General features: G+C 56.9%; 1 protein-coding gene across 4 annotated transcripts in view; it reads left to right on the forward strand.

Annotated features, from left to right (window-relative positions):
* The window catches only part of CREBBP (CREB binding protein), a 126,453-nt gene extending 112,020 nt beyond the window's left edge, over positions 1–14,433 (forward strand). For all 4 annotated transcript variants that reach the window (XM_047087207.1, XM_047087209.1, XM_047087208.1 and 1 more), the window contains 8 exons: positions 3,179–3,329; positions 3,803–3,949; positions 4,648–4,761; positions 5,765–5,930; positions 6,445–6,612; positions 9,695–9,856; positions 10,091–10,372; positions 12,064–14,433. In XM_047087207.1, the coding sequence (XP_046943163.1) occupies positions 3,179–3,329; positions 3,803–3,949; positions 4,648–4,761; positions 5,765–5,930; positions 6,445–6,612; positions 9,695–9,856; positions 10,091–10,372; positions 12,064–14,220 (3,347 nt within the window). In that variant the 3' untranslated portion in view covers positions 14,221–14,433. The remainder of the gene's footprint in view (positions 1–3,178; positions 3,330–3,802; positions 3,950–4,647; positions 4,762–5,764; positions 5,931–6,444; positions 6,613–9,694; positions 9,857–10,090; positions 10,373–12,063) is intronic.
* Positions 14,434–21,764: the final 7,331 nt, after the last annotated feature.

Below are 21,764 nucleotides of genomic sequence, written 5' to 3' on the forward strand. Positions count from 1 at the left end.
GTCTTGACTCTTTTGGAGATAGCCTCCTTTTCCATCATGATCTTTGTCGACCCGGTTCTCGAGGGCTGGGAGCCCCTTGCACAGCGTGTCATTCCCGAACTGTCCTTTGCTGAGTTCACAGCAACCCCGAGTAAAAAAGCCACCTGCAGCAGCGCCTTGACAGCCCACTTGCCCGGTGCTCCCCAGCAGGGCAGGCGGCTAACACACTGCTCGAGGCATCCCCAGTGAGAGCCAGGGCCTCTGAGGGGCAGGGAGCAGGAGAGAGAGATCCCTTGCCGGGGGGGGGGGGGGGGGGGGGGGGGGGGGGGAGCAGGCCAGGAGGAAGCCACTCCAGGGGCTTCCCAACTCAGTGGTAACAGGTAAAGACTGTTGTTACCAAAATGCACAATTATCCTATAACTTAACCTCGCTCTTGTAAAACCTATTGAAATGCTGATAAACTCCCAAACTGTTGTAATGCTTTTCTTTAGCTCAGGGTTTCTCAGCTGAGGCACCATTGACATTCAGGGCCCCGATGACTCTTTGTTATGGGGGCTGTCCTATGCTCTGTAGGAATTTAGGAGCATCTCTGGTTGCTACCCACTAAATGCCAGTAACACTACCCCTGCCCCCCTGAGTGGTGGCCATCAGAAATGGCCTTCAGAAATGCCACATGTGGGGCGCCTGGGTGGCGCAGTCGGTTAAGCGTCCGACTTCAGCCAGGTCACGATCTCGCAGTCCGGGAGTTCGAGCCCCGCGTCAGGCTCTGGGCTGATGGCTCGGAGCCTGGAGCCTGTTTCCGATTCTGTGTCTCCCTCTCTCTCTGCCCCTCCCCCGTTCATGCTCTGTCTCTCTCTGTCCCAAAAATAAATAAACGTTGAAAAAAAAAAAAAAATTTAAAAAAAGAAATGCCACATGTTCCCCCGGGGCCGGGGGCACAGTTGTCCTCAGGTGAGAACCCCTGCTTTAGAGCGTCTGTTCTGAGTGAGATCGCTCAAGCAGTCAGCAGCCTAGAAACACCTTGCTGGACCAGAGCCTCATGACCAAAGCGCAGTTGCCAGGAGAGCCGGGCCTGGGTAGGAGAACAGTTGCGGCTGGTGGCGGAGGGGGACAGAAAAGCCCAAGAGCAGGCCTACGAGGTGAGCCTTAGCGTCAGAGACACATAACACTGACTGACAGAAGAGGACCTCGGAAGTCTGGCCACCCCTACACCCCTTGGCGCAGATGTGTGAGCACAGCCTTTGCGAGGGTCTGTAGGCTGCAAAGGACAGGCTGCCGCGTGTGCAATTGTGCCAGCCCCGTACCTCCGTCGAGTCAGCGACTATCCCCCGGGCCCCTCCCTGCCTGGGACCGCGCACGCAGCCCAGCCGGGTAGAGGGAGGAAGGACCACTGGAGACGCCCCCGAGCCAGAGCCCCTGTGCAGGGTTGTGAGAGGCCTCCCTGGAGATGGGGCGACCCCGACGTCAGAAAGCAGACACCAAAGGATTTGAGCCCGTAAAGGGACAGAAAAGTCCCCGTCACGTGGTTTGGGTGAAAATGCACATTGAAAGCCTGGGGGAAAGGGAGACTACGATTCGGGACGTTGGTTTCTAGACTCTGCATTGACACTGTTACCCCCGTATCCCCCAAAGTTGTCTGCACGTATGTGTGACGACGTGTGTGCGGCAGGTCCCGCGGCATAAGGCGGGCCCCCGGGAAGGGAAAACGAGCGGGAAACTGGGAAGCATAGCGGAACGAGGCAGAACTGTGCATGACACACAGGGAGGGCGTGGCGCTCCCCGAAATCATTCCTGCGGGGACCGCCTCTGCACGAGCAGCCCCCCTTCTGCCCAGGGGACCCCCGTGTTCACTGGGGCTCTTCGAAGGGCGCCTCTCCGTCTTCCCGGTGCTCGTTTATTACAAGGTGGTCCTGTGTTGTCTCATTTGAAACGTTTTTTTTAATACAGGTCATTCAGGTGATTTGAAGGAAAAAGTAAAGATCTGACTTTAAAGGTTTATTCTTCCGTTTGCTATTTGAAAATCACAGTGTGAGGTCCTGTTTTCACAAGGGAAGGGCAGACGCTGGACCGTGGCAGGTGGCCCTTCGTAGCTGTGTCCTGCCTTTCAGGACTGGAAAGCGCCTTGTGAGGGGGACAGGCCGTGCTCAGCAGCAGCACAGGGGCATAAACACGAGGGTCCCCCCCCCCCCCCTTCGCCAGAGTGTGGGATAGATCATAAATCCGCTCTCCCCTCATTGGTGGAACTTGTCAAGTTCTTCGTTTTCTGTGGGGTTTTTATTTCCTGGTCGTGGTAGTTTTTTTATTTTAAATCACTTTTATGGAGGTACAACTTACATACAAGAAAAACTCCACCATTGCTGTGTTTATTGCACAAAAATGGAATTTAGAAAGTCCATCTAAATTTTCCAGATACTTCTTAGTAAGGAATCTTATAAAATCCCAGATAGCTTTTTAAAAATATTTCTCATTATGTAGTATTTTAAAAATCAATGAACATAAAGAAAATTATCAGCGTTAACCTTCTGTAGCTTTTTCTTCTAGTCTTTTCCCCTTGTGCAAAGAGTTTTACTGCTGTGCCCAGTGTTCCTGTCACAGTGGCCACGCCTAGGGCGTCCCCGGGAAAGAGAGGGTGTGGAGGGGGTCTAGGGCTGATGTAGGTAGTGATGCCCTGTGGGCTCCCATCTGGGATGCGTTCCAAAGGCTGTATGAGGCTGCATGCGGGACTCCCTCGAGCTGGGCAGGAAGGGGAGAGGTATGCCCTGCCCTTCGGGGAAGGCAGAGTTCGTGCAGTGTGGATTCGGGCCATGGGCAGACTTGTGGGGGCACTCTCACCAGGGCCTGGGCACGGGAGGCAGGAGGTGGGCTCAGTGGGGCCCCTGTGTGTGCTCCCTCTGCTTTGCCCCACAGCCTTTAGTCTGCCTTTGTGGCTCTTCCGCCCTTGTGTCTAGAAAAAGATGGAAATATGTGGGCATTTAAATGATAGCACTTGTCAGCGTGCGGAGTGCCTGAGGTCCCAAGTCCACCTTTCCCTTATGAAATGCTTACCACATAGGACAAGCTAGTTCCCTTCTGGATTTGGAAAACGTTAATCCATAGAGTATCAGACTGCACTGAAAGAGAAAGGTGGGTTCTCTGGCTTCAGCCACCTTCTCCACAGCCCATGCGAAGCCCCCTCACCTGCTTGCTCTGGACTTTGCAGGACTACAGACCACGCGATTGGGCAACCACTTGGAAGACCGAGTCAACAAGTTTTTGCGGCGACAGAATCATCCCGAAGCCGGGGAGGTCTTTGTCCGGGTGGTGGCCAGCTCAGACAAGACTGTGGAGGTCAAGCCTGGGATGAAGTCACGGTTTGTGTGCACATGTTGTGCTGTTTTCTGAAGTGTTCTTTGAGGGGTCACCGTACCTGGTTAACAAAAGCCCTGCTTTCTGGCAAGGTTTCGGGGCCTGGCTGGCTCAGTCTGAAGACCATGCAGTTCTTAATCTCGGGCTTGTGAGTTAGAGCCCCACATGGGGTGAAGAGATTACTGAAAGATTAAACTGGGAGTTTGTAGAATTTAAAGGTTTTTCAGCATATAATGTACAGTGAGCCCTTCTCTCCGTATTCCGCGTTCATTAGCGGACGTAAAATTTCTGACTGAGACTGTGTCACAGAGAATAGGGTCACAGCTTGTCTGCCTGGGCTGAGCACTGGGGCCAGCAGTCAGAGGAGGTGACCAGGCCTCCTGCTCCTGTGCACGGAGCGGACTCAGGGCCGAGGGTCTTGTTTGTAAAGCATCCGGGAAGTGATGACACGTGCAAATCTCAGGCTCTTTTATTCCAGGTTTGTGGATTCCGGGGAAATGTCTGAATCTTTCCCGTATCGAACCAAAGCACTCTTTGCTTTTGAGGAAATTGACGGAGTGGATGTGTGCTTCTTTGGGATGCACGTGCAAGAGTACGGCTCCGATTGCCCCCCTCCAAACACAAGGTAGTCATCGTCGTCCTCCTCCTCCTCCTCCTCCTCCTCCTCCTCCTCCTCCTTCTCCTCCTCCTCCTCTTCTTCTCCGGTGCGCGTTAATGGGCCCGTGCGGCTCAGCAGACCGGGCCCCCAAATATTGTAGAGAAGCCATGTGCTTCAGAACTGGCTTTAAATCAAATAAGCCACGCTTAACTGACCAAGCTGGTTAGTGTAGTTTAACCCTAAGCCAATGAGAAGTGAAGGGTTTTGATGACTGTTGAGAGCCTGTTCTATGTTGTGAGTACTCACGAGTTCCGGTCCTGGTCTTGCCATTGTCCCTGTCTTACCTGGGGCAGGTGAGCCCACAGAGAAGGGGTGGGGATTCCTCCATGGGCCCCCGCCTTGTAACCTCTATCCAGAGTTCTTTCACGCTCAGTCAGGAGTCCAGGTGACAGGGACCTGGAGGTGGCGTTTCTTAGTTTGCCCCGGCCTCTCCCTGGCGGTCCTGGTGGGCCACCTGCTGCTTCTCGGCTCAGCGATGAGTGAGATCATTCATTGGCAGTGGCGGTTGGTGATGAGAGTTTTCTTACATCTCGTCTGTGGCCAGTGTAACTGCTACAAAACAGAATTTGTCTCTGGAGCTTTTTGGATGTTGGTGTTTGCTTTCACGTTTGGGGTGTATCCTGAACTCTGAATTAATTTCTTCCCGCTTGCCCTCCCCACCCTAGGCGTGTATACATATCTTATCTGGACAGTATTCATTTCTTCCGGCCCCGGTGCCTCCGGACCGCTGTTTACCATGAGATCCTTATTGGATATTTAGAATACGTGAAGAAATTGGGGTGAGTTTACTCCACTTTATTCAGAGCTAATAAAAAATCCAGCTTTAATTTTTACTGTGTATTTTACGAAATAACATGAGTATTTTTTTTCCTAAGTCATACGTATTTTTCTTTTAACGTCCTTAGATCGATGGTCTCCCAAGGCCCCCTTCCCTTGGGGCCATGCAGATCTGCCTTCTGTGCCCTGCTCTTTTTTCTAATTTTCTTAATTTTATTGAGGCATATTTTATGTATCACAAAGGCTGCCTATTTTAGGCGTACACTTCCGTGATTTTTAGGTATGTCACCGAGCGGTGTGGCTGTGGCCATAAGTCAGTTTCTGAGCATTGTCCTCCCCACAGTAGGATCCCTGCCCCCGTTTACTGTTAACCCTGTTCCGCCCCTATGCCCAGCGACCCCTCGTCTGCTTTCTGTCTCTCTATGTTTGCCTTTCTGGACATCTCTGTTTCTCTGTTCTAGACCTGTCACTTTCTTTTGCAAAATTTGAAAAAGTTAGAGGTATTTGATTGATAGGTCCCTAACCAAATGACCAATTTATTCTGACTTTCGCCCCTTAGAGAGAAACACCCAGCCTCTCCGGTGCACAGGAAGTAGTGGTTAGGAAAGGCAGTGCATTCCTGGGTGTAAGTCCTCCCACACACCCGAGAGCCGCGTCTCCCGGCGCCCTGTCCCGTGCTGACCGTGTGCCCTTGGAGCCTCGGCCCCCGCCCGCCACGCACACCTGAGAGGGAACATCTTAGGGCCGGTGTCCAGGCGTGCCCTCGTGTGCTGCAGATCAGCCTTGCCCGGCCGCACACTCCTCCCCCAGCGCACTGGGCCTGCACTGCAGCTTTTCTGAGCCTGTTACATTTTACCACAAGCGTTGTGGTAATTTCTTTGTTTTTTCTTTTTGTCTAGTTATTTCTCTCCTTGCTTTGGTCCCTGCTTCTCACCTGTTACTCCTTGAAGGCGGGGAGGCTTTCAGTCACCACTTTGATCTGAATTGTGTCTGTGTGTCCCGTAGGTACGTAACAGGACACATCTGGGCCTGCCCCCCGAGTGAAGGAGATGACTATATCTTCCATTGCCACCCCCCTGATCAGAAAATCCCCAAACCAAAGCGCCTGCAGGAGTGGTACAAGAAGATGCTGGACAAGGCATTTGCAGAACGGATCATTCACGATTACAAGGTACCCGGTGCTGAAACAGGGCGTGGCGGCGGGATGGCGTGTCTTCCTCTCGCGCTCACGCACGTTAGAACTGCGTTCACCTACGAGGAGTAGGAAGGAGAAAGTAAGAGCATTGGGGCGCCTGGATGGCTCAGTCAGCTGAGCGTCCGAATCTTGATTTCCAGTCAGGTCATGATCGCAGGGTCGCGAGATGAAGCCCCTTGTTGGCCTCCAAGCTGAGCGTGGAGCCTACTTGGGATTCTCTCTGTCCGTCTGTCCCTGTCCCCTGCTTGTGTTCTCTTTCTCTCAAAAAAAGGAAGAGCGTAGACAAAAGACATAGAAGCCTTTATTTGCAGTCCACCGGGAGTTTTAGCTGGTGTTCTGAAAGCCGCGGTACCTGTTGAAATCTGATCTCAGCTGTTCGTGTGTCACGACGCACAGCCCCGTCCTCTCCCGGTGGCGTGGCCCCTGCACCTGCTCCCGGGAGCGTCACTCAGTTCCCTCTTCTCACGGACGTGCTTCCTTCACTTTCCAGGACATTTTCAAACAAGCGACCGAAGACAGGCTCACCAGTGCCAAGGAGCTGCCCTATTTTGAGGGTGACTTCTGGCCCAATGTGCTGGAGGAGAGCATTAAGGAGTTGGAGCAAGAAGAAGAAGAGAGGAAGAAGGAGGAGAGCAGTGCAGCCAGTGAGACCACGGAGGTAAAGAGACCCTGCGGGCCCAGCTGCACGCTGAAGGCCGCGTGGATTCGTGCCGTCGGGCCCACGGGCCGTGGCCTTCTTCGTGCTGATGTTTTTGTATGTGCCCCCTCCCCTTCTCACCAGCCACCGCAGGTCAGGACTGGAGCCCGGGGGGCACAGCCCACGCTACGTGCGGGGTGAGCTGAGACATGGGTGCTGGGGACGCATCACATAGGAGAAGGCGCACGGGAGAGGCTGGCTCTGGCATCTCTGAGCGGGGCGGGCGGACAGAGCCGGGCGGACCTGCCCTGAGAACAAGACCCTCGGTTGGCGGGCCTCTTTCTTCCGCTTTGTTACGTGCCAGCCCTCCACCTTGGCGCTGCCTTCGTGCACGGGCTCCGTGCTTGGCAGTGCGGTGGTGACTCGAGAAGACTCCATCCCTGCACTCAGGGGGGGGGGGGGGGGGGGGGCGTGTCCTAGTAGGAAGAACAAGTGAGGGAGGGGTGCGCCGGGACAGCAGCAGGAGCAGGAAGGAAGGGAGCGCCGCCACCGGGCGGGTGCTGGTGCTCCCGCGGGGCCTGTCTGGAGCAGCGGCCGAGGCCGAGCTGCTGGGAAGAAGCCCAGGCGGCCCCAGGTAAGGAGCTGCCGGCCACAGGAGGAGGCGTGTGAGGGCTGGAGTTGGAAGCAAGCGTGTTGCGTTCGGGATGCGTGAGGAGAGGCCGGAGTTTCGATTTGGTGCGTGACTGTAGAGGCAGTGAGGAGCTAATGGGGTGTTTGGGGAGGAGCAGCGGCTCTCTGGCCCGTGAGGAGCGTCCCGGCTCTGGGCCCTGCTGTGTCCGGGGTCTGAGCCGCTGCGTCAGCGCCTCTGCACGAGGGAGGGGGTGAGGGGGGGAGAGCACGTTGGGGGAAGAAGTCAGGAATTGGCTGTGTACCGAGATGCCTGTGAACACCCGCGAGGAGTGAGGGGCTGTGCCCTCAGCTGGGGTCTGTGTCGCAGGTGCACGGTGGCCCGACTTCCTTTCGTTGGGGTCCCCCTGGAGGCGGGATCTGTCATCTGTCCTCTGATGACCGCACTGCCCCGCCAGGGTCTCTGGGGGGATAGCAGGAGATCCTGTTGGCGGGCAGACCTTTGAAGGACGTGCCACGTGTTAGTGGAAACTTGGGAGTTCCGGCGAGACAGAGAGCAGAGCCGAGCTGTGAGCCTCGGGTGGCTCTTCTGTCTCCGCCACTGCCCTGCATCTCGGAGAGGAGGTGGCCTGAGTCAGAACACGAGTCCAGGGTTCGGGGAGCAGGGGATTCACAGCAGGGAGGAAGGTGGAGCAGCCACAAGCACAGCTTCTGCTTCTGAAGAGAGGGGCTCCTTGAGGGGGACACAGGCCCCGGCTGTGTGTCCTGTCCGAGGAGAACATGCCCACCTCTGGCCTGGTGGCGGTTCCCAGCAAGGGACTTGCCCATGCCGGAGAGAGTCCATGTTCTCTGCGTCCAGTTCTCGGAAGCAGCAGGCGGGTCCTGCCCTGGGGACACCTCACCCTCACGGTAGGCGTTGGCTCCCGTTCCGGACGGCGCTCGGCCGTGGGGCTGCTCTGGGGCGAAATGGGGAGATGCTTGTAGCAGTGGGGAAGAGACGGTGCGGCATCACACGTGGGGACCCCCCCCCCCCGCATGTGTGCGTAGGCACGACTCCAAGAAGAAACTCCAAAATTTTGTTGCTCTCGGTAGCAAAAAAAACAAAACAAAACAAAACTATTTTTATTTTTTAAGTTATTTAGCTATGTTTTCTGAACTTTGTGCGGTGAATCTATTTAAGTTCTTAGAAGTAAGTTTAAGTTTAATTTTAACTTTTTAAATAGTTTATTTTGAGAGAGAGCGTGAGAGCACATGCATGCGAGTAGGGGAGGGGCAGAGAGGGAGAGAGACAGTCCCAGACAGACCTCATGCTATCCTTTGCGATCATGACCTCAGCTGAAGTCAAGAGCTGGACACGTAACCGACTGAGCCACCCAGGTGCCCCTAAAAGTCAGCTTAATGTTTAGAACAGTTTGAAGGCTTACAGAAAACTCAAGCAGGTATCCCGGGTCCCTCACACTCCACCGGTCTGTCCTGCTGCCACCTCGCACTCCCGTCCCACGTGTGTGATGGTGGCTGAACCAGCGTTGATGCGACTTTGTTAACCACAGCCCATGCTCAGTCAGCGCTCTCACTTTCCACCAACGTCCTCCCCTGGCCCGGCCAACGTGCCACAAGGGGTCTGCGCTCCCAGGGCAGCTTGGTACTCTCAGACTTGCCTGGGGGCTTCCTCAGTGACCCCCCTCTCAGGCACCCGGGGTGTCTGTCTCCTGCTCCGTCTCTGTCTCTCCCCCTCTCCTCCCTCTTGTTGAGAGTGAAGTTCTTTGGACCAGACCCGGCAAACGTCTCCACCCTGGTGTCCGAGCCCTTTCAAGAGTAGGGGCGCTTTAACTGACGAGCGGGACCCCCTTGGACTTCAGCCAGGTGGGGCGCTCCTGATGGGTTTTAGGCCCTCTCGGGGCCAGGGAGACGTCCTACCTCGGGCAGCCTTGCCAGGGACGTTGAAGTGGAAGGGCTGTTTTGGAGCCCCAGCTCCTACCCATGCAGTGGCTTCTCTTGGCACCTCACCCCTGTCTCGTGCACTATGGATATTTGGGACCTTTTGCAAGGCAGAGAATCTGCTAGAGTGTGCAGGACGTGGCGTGGAGTGGCGGGGTCCAGTGGCATCGTGTGAAGCCGTGAAAAATAACGGTCCCCCTCAGTTGTTAGGGTCCGAACCAGCGTCCTGGGCACGTTTTCCCTTGAGAAAAGACCTGCTGTGGCCGGCACGGCATGGCTTTTATGTCTGTGTGTCACTCTTGCCCCCCATCTCTCCCCCCCCCCCGCCCCCCCCCCCCCAGGCCCGGCTCCCATCCTCTGCCTCCGTGACTTCCTCTGAAGGCAGCAGTGTGTTTCCAGCTGTGTGCGGGCTCCTGCCCTCGGCTGGGCCTCCTGGAGCCCCCACGGCCTGCGAGCCGGGTGTCCCAGCCCCGGGTGCAGAGTCAGGCGTGGACAAGAGGAGGCTGGGCTTGTCAGACAGCTTTGCCTGTCATTTTAGGGCAGCCAGGGTGACAGCAAGAATGCCAAGAAGAAGAACAACAAGAAAACCAATAAGAATAAAAGCAGCATCAGTCGAGCCAACAAAAAGAAGCCCAGCATGCCCAACGTGTCCAACGACTTGTCCCAGAAGCTCTACGCCACCATGGAGAAGCACAAAGAGGTAGAGACGCACGGGTGGGCTCTTGGGGGGCCCGTGTTGGCGCCCTTCCTGGGCTGCACGGTAGAGGAGGGGGCCTGGGGCTGTCGGGCAGGGCCAGCCCGGAGAAGGTAGAGCTGCCGGTCGCGTGACCCACACGGCATGCCGCCGGCTCCGGGCGGCCCCAGGGAGCCTGGGTGGTCCTGGGCGCCAGCACGCCTGCCCTCCGCGGGGGGCTCACGCCGCTCTCGCCCACAGGTCTTCTTTGTGATTCACCTGCACGCCGGGCCCGTCATCAACACGCTGCCCCCCATCGTCGACCCTGACCCCCTGCTCAGCTGTGACCTCATGGACGGGCGTGACGCCTTCCTCACCCTCGCCAGAGACAAGCACTGGGAGTTCTCGTCCCTGCGCCGGTCCAAGTGGTCCACGCTGTGCATGCTGGTGGAGCTGCACACACAGGGCCAGGACCGGTTTGTCTACACCTGCAATGAGTGCAAGCACCACGTGGAGACGCGCTGGCACTGCACCGTGTGCGAGGTAGGCCCCCGTCCTCGCCCTCTGCGCGTCGGCAGCCTGCACTGAGCTCCTAGACGGTGGCCGTTTCCTGGGGGAACAGAGTGACCGAACGGAAGAGGCTCATCTGCCTCCTGGTCCTCTGGGGTGCTGCTGGTCACGAGGTGGATGTTTTTGAGCTCACGAATACAAGGGTCCTGGTCAGTGTGGGTCAGGGGTGTGTGGTACACAGCTCCAGACTCAACAGCGGGCATCCAGGATAGGAAGGAAGAAGCCCATCTCCTTTCACAGAGCCTGGTACGGTCCCGGCCCAAGCGAGCATTACCGCAAGGCCACAGATGCGTGTCCGGGGTATGCTTGGCCCCCAGCAGGAGCCGGCAGGTTTCCCGGGGGAGGTGGTGTTTGTGCTGACTTGTTCGGGACAAGATGGTCACGGAGCACTTTCGTCTTACCCCTGGTTTTTTGCTTATGCGGGCCGTGTGTCCGGCACATCCAGGGACCTCGTGCCCGGGCAGGAGCAGGAGAGAGGCGGGCTGTGCTTCCCTTCCGCCAGGATTCCGACTGGTTTCCCCTTTCCATGCCTCCAGTTCTAGGCTTGCTGAGAGGCTGGGATTCCCCTGCCCTAGTGTCGTGCTGGGCCCCTTTGGTTAGGGGTCCTGGACCCCTCCTCCCTTGTCCTGGTGGACCCCATGATTGCATACACTGGCTCCCCTCTGAGAAGGGGTGTGGGCTGTCGTGGGCCCTTTGTCTCCCCCAACAGATAGTCACAGACTCCATCCCCCCACCCACTCCTCACCTCACCAGTGTCACTGTTCAGAATGGTCCCCAGAGTCACATGCCCATAGGAGCAGCTCTGTGATCTCAGGTTGAGGGGGCACATGGGGCCTCTGTAATGCCTTTGTTTTCATTCCCCACTTTGTCTAGCTTTCTTTGGTTCTTTGTCACTTCCCGCTATTGGGATCTTCGTGTCCTTTCTCAAAAAGGATCGGATCTGGGGCTCCTGGGTGGCTCAGTCGGTTGAGTATCCGGCTCTCGATTTCAGTTCAGGTCATGATCTCAGGGTTGTGGGATCGAGCCCCACGTCGGGCTCTGTGCTGAGCATGGAGCCTGCTTGGGATTCTCTCTTTTCCTGTCTCTGTCTCTGTCTCTGTGGCATGTGAGTGCACGCTTTTGCGCTCTCTCGCTCTCTCTCCTCTCTCGCTTGCTCTCTCTCTCTCTCTCTCTCTCTCAAAATAAATAAGTAAATAAATATGAAAACACAAACCAAAGGATTGGTTTCGGTCACAGGGCTTCCTTCTCTAGACTTGGCTCTGGGTTGCCCCCGTCTCCAGGTGCGACTTTTAAGACCTCTGAGCGCACGCATTTTGTCACTGTGGTCTGAGCCCCGGGCCTGTCTTCTGGTGAAGACCCTTCTGGGCTGCCCTGCAGAGCTCTGGGGACACACCAGGGTGCCCAGTAGCGACCCCAGAGGGTGAGGGCCGGTTTCTAGAAACCCAGATCGGTGGCACTTCAGTGAGCTTGGGAGGAACTGTCAGTCTTCCCCGGCCAGGTACGGGAGCAGGACACGGTGGGTCTGCGCGGCGTTCCTCAGGGGCAGAGGGAGGCGGGAGAGGGGACAGGGGTGAGACTGCGGGGCCGGACGTGTCGTGGGGGGGGGCCGCCGGGCCGTGCCGGCTTCGCGCTGACCCCCGCCCGCGCCCCCTCCCCGTCCGCAGGACTACGACCTGTGCATCAACTGCTACAACACGAAGAGCCACGCCCACAAGATGGTGAAGTGGGGGCTGGGCCTGGACGACGAGGGCAGCAGCCAGGGCGAGCCGCAGTCCAAGAGCCCCCAGGAGTCGCGGCGCCTGAGCATCCAGCGCTGCATCCAGTCCCTGGTGCACGCCTGCCAGTGCCGCAACGCCAACTGCTCGCTGCCGTCCTGCCAGAAGATGAAGCGGGTGGTGCAGCACACCAAGGGCTGCAAGCGCAAGACCAACGGGGGCTGCCCGGTGTGCAAGCAGCTCATCGCCCTCTGCTGCTACCACGCCAAACACTGCCAGGAGAACAAATGCCCGGTGCCCTTCTGCCTCAACATCAAACACAAGCTCCGCCAGCAGCAGATCCAGCACCGCCTGCAGCAGGCTCAGCTCATGCGCCGGCGGATGGCCACCATGAACACCCGCAACGTGCCTCAGCAGAGTCTGCCTTCCCCTACCTCAGCGCCGCCCGGGACCCCCACGCAGCAGCCCAGCACGCCCCAGACGCCGCAGCCGCCCGCCCAGCCCCAGCCCTCGCCCGTGAGCATGTCCCCGGCCGGCTTCCCCGGCGTGGCCCGGACTCAGCCCCCCACCACGGTGTCCGCCGGGAAGCCCGCCAACCAGGTGCCGGCCCCGCCGCCCCCCGCCCAGCCCCCGCCGGCCGCGGTGGAAGCGGCCCGGCAGATCGAGCGCGAGGCGCAGCAGCAGCAGCACCTGTACCGGGTGAACATCAACAACGGCGTGCCCCCGGGGCGCACGGGCATGGTGACCCCGGTGGGCCAGATGGCCCCCGCGGGCCTGAACGTGCCCCGGCCCGGCCCGGTCGGCGGGCCCGTCGTGCCCAACCTGCCGCCCGGGCAGTGGCAGCAGGCGCCTCTCCCCCAGCAGCAGCCGATGCCGGGCATGCCCAGGCCCGTGATGTCCATGCAGGCCCAGCCGGCCGTGGCAGGGCCTCGGATGCCCAGCGTGCAGCCGCCCCGGAGCATCTCGCCCGGCGCCCTGCAGGACCTGTTGCGGACCCTGAAGTCGCCCAGCTCCCCGCAGCAGCAGCAGCAGGTGCTCAACATCCTCAAGTCAAACCCTCAGCTGATGGCGGCTTTCATCAAGCAGCGCACGGCCAAGTACGTGGCCAGTCAGCCCGGCCTCCAGCCCCAGCCCGGCCTCCAGCCCCAGCCCGGCCTCCAGGCCCAGCCCGGCCTGCACCAGCAGCCCGGCCTGCAGAACCTGAACGCCATGCAAGCCGGCGGGCCCCGGCCCGGCGTGCCCCCGCAGCAGCAGGCGATGGGAGGCCTGAACCCCCAGGGCCAGGCCCTGAACATCATGAACCCGGGGCACAACCCCGGCATGGCGAGCATGAACCCGCAGTACAGAGAGATGCTGCGCCGGCAGCTGCTGCAGCAGCAGCAACAGCAGCAGCAGCAGCCGCCGCCGCCGCCGCCGCCGCCGCCACAGGGCGGCGCGGGCATGGCCGGGGGCATGGCCGGGCACGGCCAGTTCCAGCAGCCCCAGGGACCCGGAGGCTACCCGCCGGCCATGCAGCAGCAGCGGATGCAGCAGCACCTCCCCATCCAGGGCAGCTCCATGGGCCAGATGGCGGCTCAGATGGGACAGCTCGGCCAGATGGGGCAGCCCGGGCTGGGCGCGGACGGCACCCCCAACATCCAGCAGGCCCTGCAGCAGCGGATTCTGCAGCAGCAGCAGATGAAGCAGCAGATCGGGTCCCCGGGCCAGCCGAACCCCATGAGCCCCCAGCAGCACATGCTCTCAGGACAGCCCCAGGCCTCGCACCTCCCCGGCCAGCAGATGGCCACGTCCCTCAGTAGCCAGGTGCGGTCCCCGGCCCCTGTCCAGTCTCCGCGGCCCCAGTCCCAGCCTCCACATTCCAGCCCGTCGCCACGGATCCAGCCCCAGCCTTCGCCGCACCACGTCTCGCCCCAGACCGGTTCCCCCCACCCAGGACTCGCGGTCACCATGGCCAGCTCCATAGATCAGGGACACTTGGGGAACCCCGAACAGAGTGCAATGCTCCCCCAGCTGAACACCCCCAACAGGAGTGCGTTGTCCAGTGAGCTGTCCCTGGTCGGCGACACCACAGGAGACACCCTAGAAAAGTTTGTGGAGGGTTTGTAGCATTGCGAGAGCATCGCTTTTTTTTGTTTCCCCTTTCATGTTCTTGGACCTTTTGTACTGAAATCCAGGCATCTGGGCTCTTTTTATCCCTAGATGGAACTGCTACTTCCGAGCCATGGAAGGGTAGATTGCTGTTTAAAGAAACAATACAAAGAATATATTTTTTTGTTAAAAACCAGTTGATTTAAATATCTGGTCTCTCTCTCTCTCTCTCTCTCTCTCTCTCTCTCTTTCTCTCTCTCTCTTTTTGTTTTTTGTTTTCTGTTTTTGTTTTTTTGTTTTGGGGGGAGGGGGGTTTTGTTTGGATTCTTTTTGTCGTCATTGCTGGTGACTCATGCCTTTTTTTAACGGGAAAAACAAGTTCATTATATTCATATTTTTTATTTGTATTTTCAAGACTTTAAACATTTATGTTTAAAAGTGAGAAGAAAAATAATATTCAGAAACTGATTCTTGAAATAATGCAAGCTTATAATGTATCCCGATAACTTTCTGACGTTGCGGGAAGATTTTTTTCTATAGTGAACTCTGTGGGCGTTCTCCAAGTATTACCCCTGGACGGTAGGAGTCGGCTCCTGCGCGCACACACGTACACACCCACACACACCTATCTATACATACTGGCTTACGCCAAACTCTTGTCTTGCAGATGTAGAAATTGTTGCTTTGTTTCTCTGATAAAACTGGTTTTAGACAAAAAATAGAGATGATCACTCTCTTAGACCATGCTAATGTTAATAGAGAAGAAGCATTCTTTTCTTTCTTCTATGTGAAACTTGAAATGAGGAAAAGCAATTCTAGTGTAAATCATGCAAGCGCTATAATTACTATAAATAAGAAAATTCAAGAAGATTCAATCACTGTATAGAATGGTAAAGTACCAACTCATTTCTTATATCATATTGTTAAATAAACTGTGTGCAACAGACAAAAAGGGTGGTCCTTCTTGAATTCATGTACATGGTATTAACACTTAGTGTTCGGGGTTTTGTTATGAAAATGCTGTTTTCAACATTGTATTTGGACTATGCATGTGTTTTCCCCCCATTGTATATAAAGTACCGCTTAAAATTGATATAAATTACTGAAGTTTTTAACATGTATTCTGTTCTTTAAGATCCCTGTAAGAATGTTTAAGGTTTTTATTTATTTATATATATTTTTGGAGTCTGTTCTTTGTAAGACACGATTCTGGTGGATTGCTCATGGCGGAGAGGTGGGGATCACGGGCCTGGGGGGCGCCGTGCGGGTGGCAGCCAGGCCCAGCCGAGCCCGCGGCTTCTCTCTGCAGGGACCGAGGGGGCAAAGCTCGGGGATGGCCTCATGTACTCAGTGCCCCACGCGGAACGTCACCCACGGTTAGGGGTGCAGATGGGTCTGAACAACACTTTGCCTCCTGCCCTCTTCCCGGAACACTCGAGAAAACCCAGACCAGGGACGGTTCCTGTTGTTGGCAACAGCACCCCCTTCCCCTTCCTGTATGTAAACCCCAGAGTTGATGCGAAAGGTGCCCCGGGGACTGGAGGTGGTGCCTGCTTCTCTCCGGGATCCCCAGATCCTGTGCCCCGCAGGGGGAGGATGCCGCACACTGGGGGGGTGCGGAGAAGAGCTGTGGCCTTCCTCCTCCACCCTCTAGAGACAGGGAGGTGCCCCCGCCCTGAGGCCACGGAGGCCGCGCTGTGGTGAAAGGGGACGGGCACGTTGGCCACACGGTCCCCCACCTCACCCCCCGGGTCCAGTGTCAGATGCCCTATAACAAGAAGGTGAGAGTTGAGACCCTGGATGCCGTAAACCTCACGTCTGTGTGGGAGCACGCACGTGTGTTCTCCAGAACCCCACCCACCCCCTCCCGAGCACAAGTGAGTCGAGTCCCAGCCCTTGCATCCCCGGCTCCCCGATTAGGGGGTCGTGGCGGCCAAGTCAGATCTCTTGACTCAAACAGTTTCCCTTTTGGCCCTGTATTCACAGAGGTAATTTCAAAATACTTGATTTGGGAATCTAAATTTGAGGAAATTTTCTGAAATATCCGCCCTAGCACCCAGCTTCCCCGTAGGTGAAGCCAGATCAGCAGACCGTCCTCAGCACTGCCAACCAACCCCCGCCTCCGCCACATGCCCGAAGAGAAAGCAGGGCCACGGCCCGCCAGTGGCCCTCTGGCCATCCTTGCTCTGCCTGCTTGCTTCTCGAATCTGGGACCGTCTGCCGAAGCACCCTCCCCGCTGACGGTCCAACCCTGAGCCCGTGTTCGGGCAGAAGCGGTGACCCGTCTGGGCCCTGGAGGAGCAGGACGGCCATTCGGTGCAGTCAAGTGGTGGTGGTGGCGGGGGGGGGGGGGGGGCAACTTTTTCAGGTCCTCCTAGAATCCAAAACTTTGTGGCCACATCTCCTCTCCTTGGAGTCCACGTCCTGTGTGACCCGCCAAAGGATGCGGCCGAGGGCGTGCGGTCTGCGGATTAACCCCGCACTGGGCGTAAGGAGGTTTCTGTAAGAGCTGCCAGGCCCGGGCGCTGTGTCTCATGCTGTATACTAAAGAGGAGAAGAAAAAGTCCTATATTTGTGATCAAAAAGAGGAAACTTGAAATGTGCTGGTGTTTATAATAAAAGCTGGTAAAACTGCTTGGATTCAACGATGGTCCCAGTTGGCTCTGACCCTTAGTATTGGCTTAGAGCTAGCCTTCGTAAGGTCCAAGGGTCTCAGCTGAGTGCGTCCGGTATGTGTGTTTGATCATGTTCCTAAGAACTTGGCATGTTGGAAACAGGAATAGGGTGTAATTTCTGGAAGACGAGTCGGAGAGTGTTCTGCTTATAAGATCTCAGGCTGTAGATGTAACTTCCTCTTTTTTCTTTTTATTTTTTTTTAAATTTTATTATTATTATTTTTTTTTACTTTTACTAGATGGAACCAAAGATTCTGTTTAAGCCAGAACGTGCTTCGGGCACAGCAGGGGCGGGGGGGGGGGGGGGCGGTGCGGGAAGCTGCTCAGACAAAGCAGAGTTCTTTGATGAAGGAGCTGAGTGCTGGTTGGTCACCAGCGCACCTTCGGGAAGCCCCTCCCTCGCCCGAGGATAGTGCTGAGGATAGTGGTGGGAAGCCGGCGTGGGGATGGGGACAAAGTCCACTTGGGCTCCGGGCTCCGAAAGCCACGCCGCACCTTCCTGGGATGCCCTGTTCGTCCCACTGCGTTACCCAGGTGTAATTTCGACGTGTAAAGTCAAGAGTAAGGAAACAGGAAATTTGAGTGAACGTAGCCTCCAGGCTAGAGGACAAACTGGAGGACGGGAACCCCGGTGAGTCAAGAGGGCAGCGTGGTGTTTTAGGTGCCTTCCTACAGAGGGTTTCCCCAGGCTGCGTCGACTGTGGCTCCGGCGTGAGATGCCTTCACCCAGCGGAGCATCCGCGGGCGCTGACCGAACACCTGGCTTGCGGTGATTCGGGCACGTCTGAGGGGCCACAGGCGAGCGGGAAGTGAGCCCACGGGACGTGCGGGTCTGCAGCGTCTGGGTGGCGGCAGCCAGGAGCCGGGGCCCGGGTTGCGAGTGAGCAGGTGTGGGCCGCTCAGGCAGAGCCACGCCTGAAAGGAGCTTTTCTCCACTCCTTGTTTCGCAGGCTCACCTAGAACTCACTTTGGGGAGCCCTCTGGCAAGCGGGGGCATTACGATAGCTCGTAAGCCTTCAAACGTCACAGACAGTAAGTGGTAACCAAGTCCTGACACAGGACCAAGTGGACTTGCCCTGCCTGGTGCCCGGTGTCTGGTGTCCACCGGTTCACTGGGCGTCAGCCTACTGTCCACAGTGTCAGTGACCTTAACCCGGTGCCTGAAGAGGGCTGCCGCTGAAGTGGGCCTTATTCTCTGGGCCAGCCACAAGGAAGCCTCTTCTAGACGATGTTTCAAGTGATTCTATACTAGCCTATCAACAAAGTTCAGGCGAAAAGATCCTTAAGGGTAGTAGTGGGGTTTAGAGACTGTCGCGAGTAAGGGTGGGGACCCTGTGTCTGCAGGTCTTTTAGGAAAATGTCCAGAGAGGACGTCCTTGGAAGGACGGCAAGAGGAGGATGGCTCCCTGCACCAGGACTCTCCCTGTGTCTCTCCAGGACCCCTCATGTGTGGCACAGGTTTGGGGGCCTCAGAAGAGGGAGGGATGTCTCTTGTGCGGCCACGAGGGAGGCGTCTGGAGCCAGCTCCAGGGAGGGAGAGTCTTGGGGACCAGACACTCACGTCGCAGCCGCTCTCCTGAGGCTGGGAGGTGCAGAGAAAGGGGCAGCAGACTTGAGGGAGGCCAGGAGCCGCACCAAGAGGCGTTCAGAGTCACCTGGTGTTCAGCCAGAACCAGTGTCCCCGCTGAGGGCTGGACCTCCACAGGCGAAAGCACAGGGGACGCACCGACCTTCCAGGGAGGCCGGTTCTCACCGTTCCCAACCCTCTCGACACTTGAGTTCTGGGCGGCTCCGGCTTCCTGGGTGAGAAAAGGGGGTTCTCGCGGGGAGAGGGCGGGAAAGACGAGATTGGGTCCCGAGCCGAGGCCCCTTTCCCTCCGGAACAGGCAATTTTTAGGGATGCACACCTGTGGCTTCTGGTTGTCCGTGAAGTAAGCAGGCGTCGGCTCTGGGACAGCACTTCTCCAGCTCTGACACACAGACGCCTCATCTGGGATCTCGCTGACCTCCTGACATAGTAGGTCTGGGCCCAGGGGGGTGGGCAAACTGAGCTTCTGAGTGTTGTTTTGTTTTGTTTTTTTAAGGGTGTTTTTTTTTTTTTCTTTTTATTTTATTTTGAGAGAGAGAGATCACACATGGGAGGGGCAGAGAGAGAGAGAATCCCAAGCAGGCTCTGCACTGACAGCACAGAGCCCGAGGCGGGGCTCAAACTCACAAACCATGAGATCATGACCTGAGCCAAAGTTGGACGTTTAATGGACTGAACCACTCAGGCACCCCAGCTTCTGAGTTTCTAATGAGCTCCCAGATGAGTCCTGGCTCTCAGTCTGCACTTTGAATTTAAATTTTTTTTTAATGTTTATTTATTTTTGTGACAATGAGAGAGACAGAGTGCAAGCAGCGGAGGGGCAGACTGAGGGAGACACAGAATCCGAAGCGGGCTCCAGGCTCTGAGCTGTCAGCCCAGAGCCCGACGTGGGGCTCATATCCACGAACTGCGAGATCATGACCTGAGCCGAAGTCGGATGCTCAGCCGACTGAGCCACTCAGGCGCCCCACTAAGCCTTCACTTTGAATAGCAAGGCCATAAGGGGATCCAAGAACAACCATCTTGACTTTGAAATTGCGTTAGTCTTTTTTTTCTTAAAGATTTTTAAAAAATGTTTATTTTTGAGAGAGAGAGTGCACGTGGGGGAGGGGCAGAGAGAGGAGGAGACACAATTTAAAGCAGGCTCCAGGCTCTGAGCTGTCAGCACAGAGCCCGACGCGGGGCTCGAACCGACGGACCGTGAGATCATGATGTGAGCCGAAGTTGGCCACCCAACTGACTGAGCCACTCAGGTGCCCCTTCTTAAAGACTTTTGTAAAGTAATCTCCACACCCCATGTGAGGCTCGAACCCACAACCCCAAGAGCTGCACAGTCCACAGACAAGCCAGCCAGGCCTCCCACAACTGCTTTAGTTTCAATATTCACGATAAATATGGGTGTAGGGAAAGGGGGTTTGGTCAAGTGGTTCTTAGGCCTCCTTCACAGCATTTGTTCCCAGCTGGCATCTTCTGTCCCCTTTGTCCTCAACCCCCTGAATAAGTACCTGGTGAGACCACTGGCAGCCCCAGGTCCCCTGGACAGGACAGGAGTTAAGGCGGAGCCCAGGGCAAAGAGGCACAGGAAGACGTCCTGACCGTGAAGTGCATCGTACAAAGTGCAGACTGTGAGGACACCTGAGGGGGCGCCATCCCTCTTGCTCTGCCCCAGAAGCAGGAGTGCCCTGCTCCCCAGGCGACTTCCAGGCGACGGGAAAGCGCTTGGGCGCCACGTGGAGCAAGTGCTGGGGTCAGTCCCATCCTTCCCGTTTCCCAAACACCCAACACTCCGGAGACACCTGGCTGACGCTGAGACCATGGCCCCCTCTGACCTGTGCCTGGCGGCGTTTCCACCCTGCCCTCCCATACCCCACTGGACCGGAGAACCCTGACGGAGGGGACCCGCTTCATACCTGCAGAGATGCAGTCTTGGTGAGGGGCTCCGCAGGCCTGATGCCAGGTGCTGCTCAGGATCCCACCGGGCCTGGGCCTCTGGCTGGAGTGGGGCTCCCTGGCACCCAGCCAGGCCAAGGGTCCTGAAGGGGGCAGGGCCTCACTGGCACGGAGCAGACATCGAGAGGGGCCCCGCAGCCACCAGGAAGCCGTGCTGAGCGGAGGAAGGGGCCGCAGGCAGGCAAGGCCTCCCCAGGCAGCCTTTCTGCTCGCTACACGGGTCAAGGTGACAATGGTGGCTCGAGGAGCTACAGGGCCATCACCTGAGCCCGCACGCACACATGCACCCAACCGTGCACAGAACAAAGTGGCTTCTCCACGCTCGAGGGTCTCTCGCGCCAATCTAATTTTTAACTTGCAAGCCACGGACGCCACGGATTGAGTTTGGGTGGGCATTTTTTATTCCAGTGCCTACAATGACCTCATCTACAAATTGGGGGGAAAATGTGACCAGAGTGCTTTGCCGGGACAGAAGGCATCTTTCCAAACATGCCCTCAAGGCTAGTTCTCCAAGTGGTATCCCCCAGTGGAAGTTTCCAGGAACACATGCAGTGGGAGAGGTGGCTGCCTCCTTCACCCTGGCTTCCCCGGAGCCAGACGTGCTCAGAAAAGACCCCAGCAGTGACACTTTGTGGTTGTTCGGACTCAGCTTTCTCACACTGTTAATGCTGGACGGGGAGGCTGGGAGCCGCTAGGTGGGGCACAGACCATGTTCACAGGATTGCCAAGGGCAGGGGCCTGGACCAAATGCCATTGCCATAAGGCATGAAAAGGGACAAAGGCCTTCGGTCCAGTCGCTCCCGAAAGTTTGGGGGATCTGTGGAACCAACTTGTGACATTTCCAATGTCTTTGATGGTGGAATTAAAAGTGGACACTGACAAACAGAAGAAATGATTTGGAGAAAAAGCCTCAGAGTCACCCAATGAAATCAGAAATGTTCTAGTTAGTTCCAGGCCAGGTCCTAAGTGGCTATACCTGCCTCCACCAAGGGCCACAGGTCTTGCTTCCGACCAGATCCCACAGTCAGCATGTGTACAAGTGGGCTTCGGGGCCTAGGTTCTCACCAGATCTTGCACTGCGGTGGGCAGGTATCTGGAGTTAGCAGAGGGTTGACGTTCATTAAATACACCGAGACGGCTGTCGAGTGAATCAGCAAAAGGTTATGTTTCTGAGTTCTGAACCATGCCGAGTTGGTGTCAAGTCCTACAAAGGACTTTAGGAGACACGCAGGATGCCTGGGTGGCTCCGTTGGTTAAGTGTTCGACCTCGGCCCAGGTCATGATCTCATGGTTCGTGAGTTCAAGCCCCGCCTCTGGTTCTGTGCTGACAGCTCAGAGCCTGGAGCCCA

This window comes from Lynx rufus, unplaced genomic scaffold (assembly GCF_022079265.1).
Source record: "Lynx rufus isolate CCGP_SWC_20201006 ecotype Redwood Valley unplaced genomic scaffold, mLynRuf1.p SCAF_23, whole genome shotgun sequence".
NCBI lineage: Eukaryota > Metazoa > Chordata > Mammalia > Carnivora > Felidae > Lynx > Lynx rufus.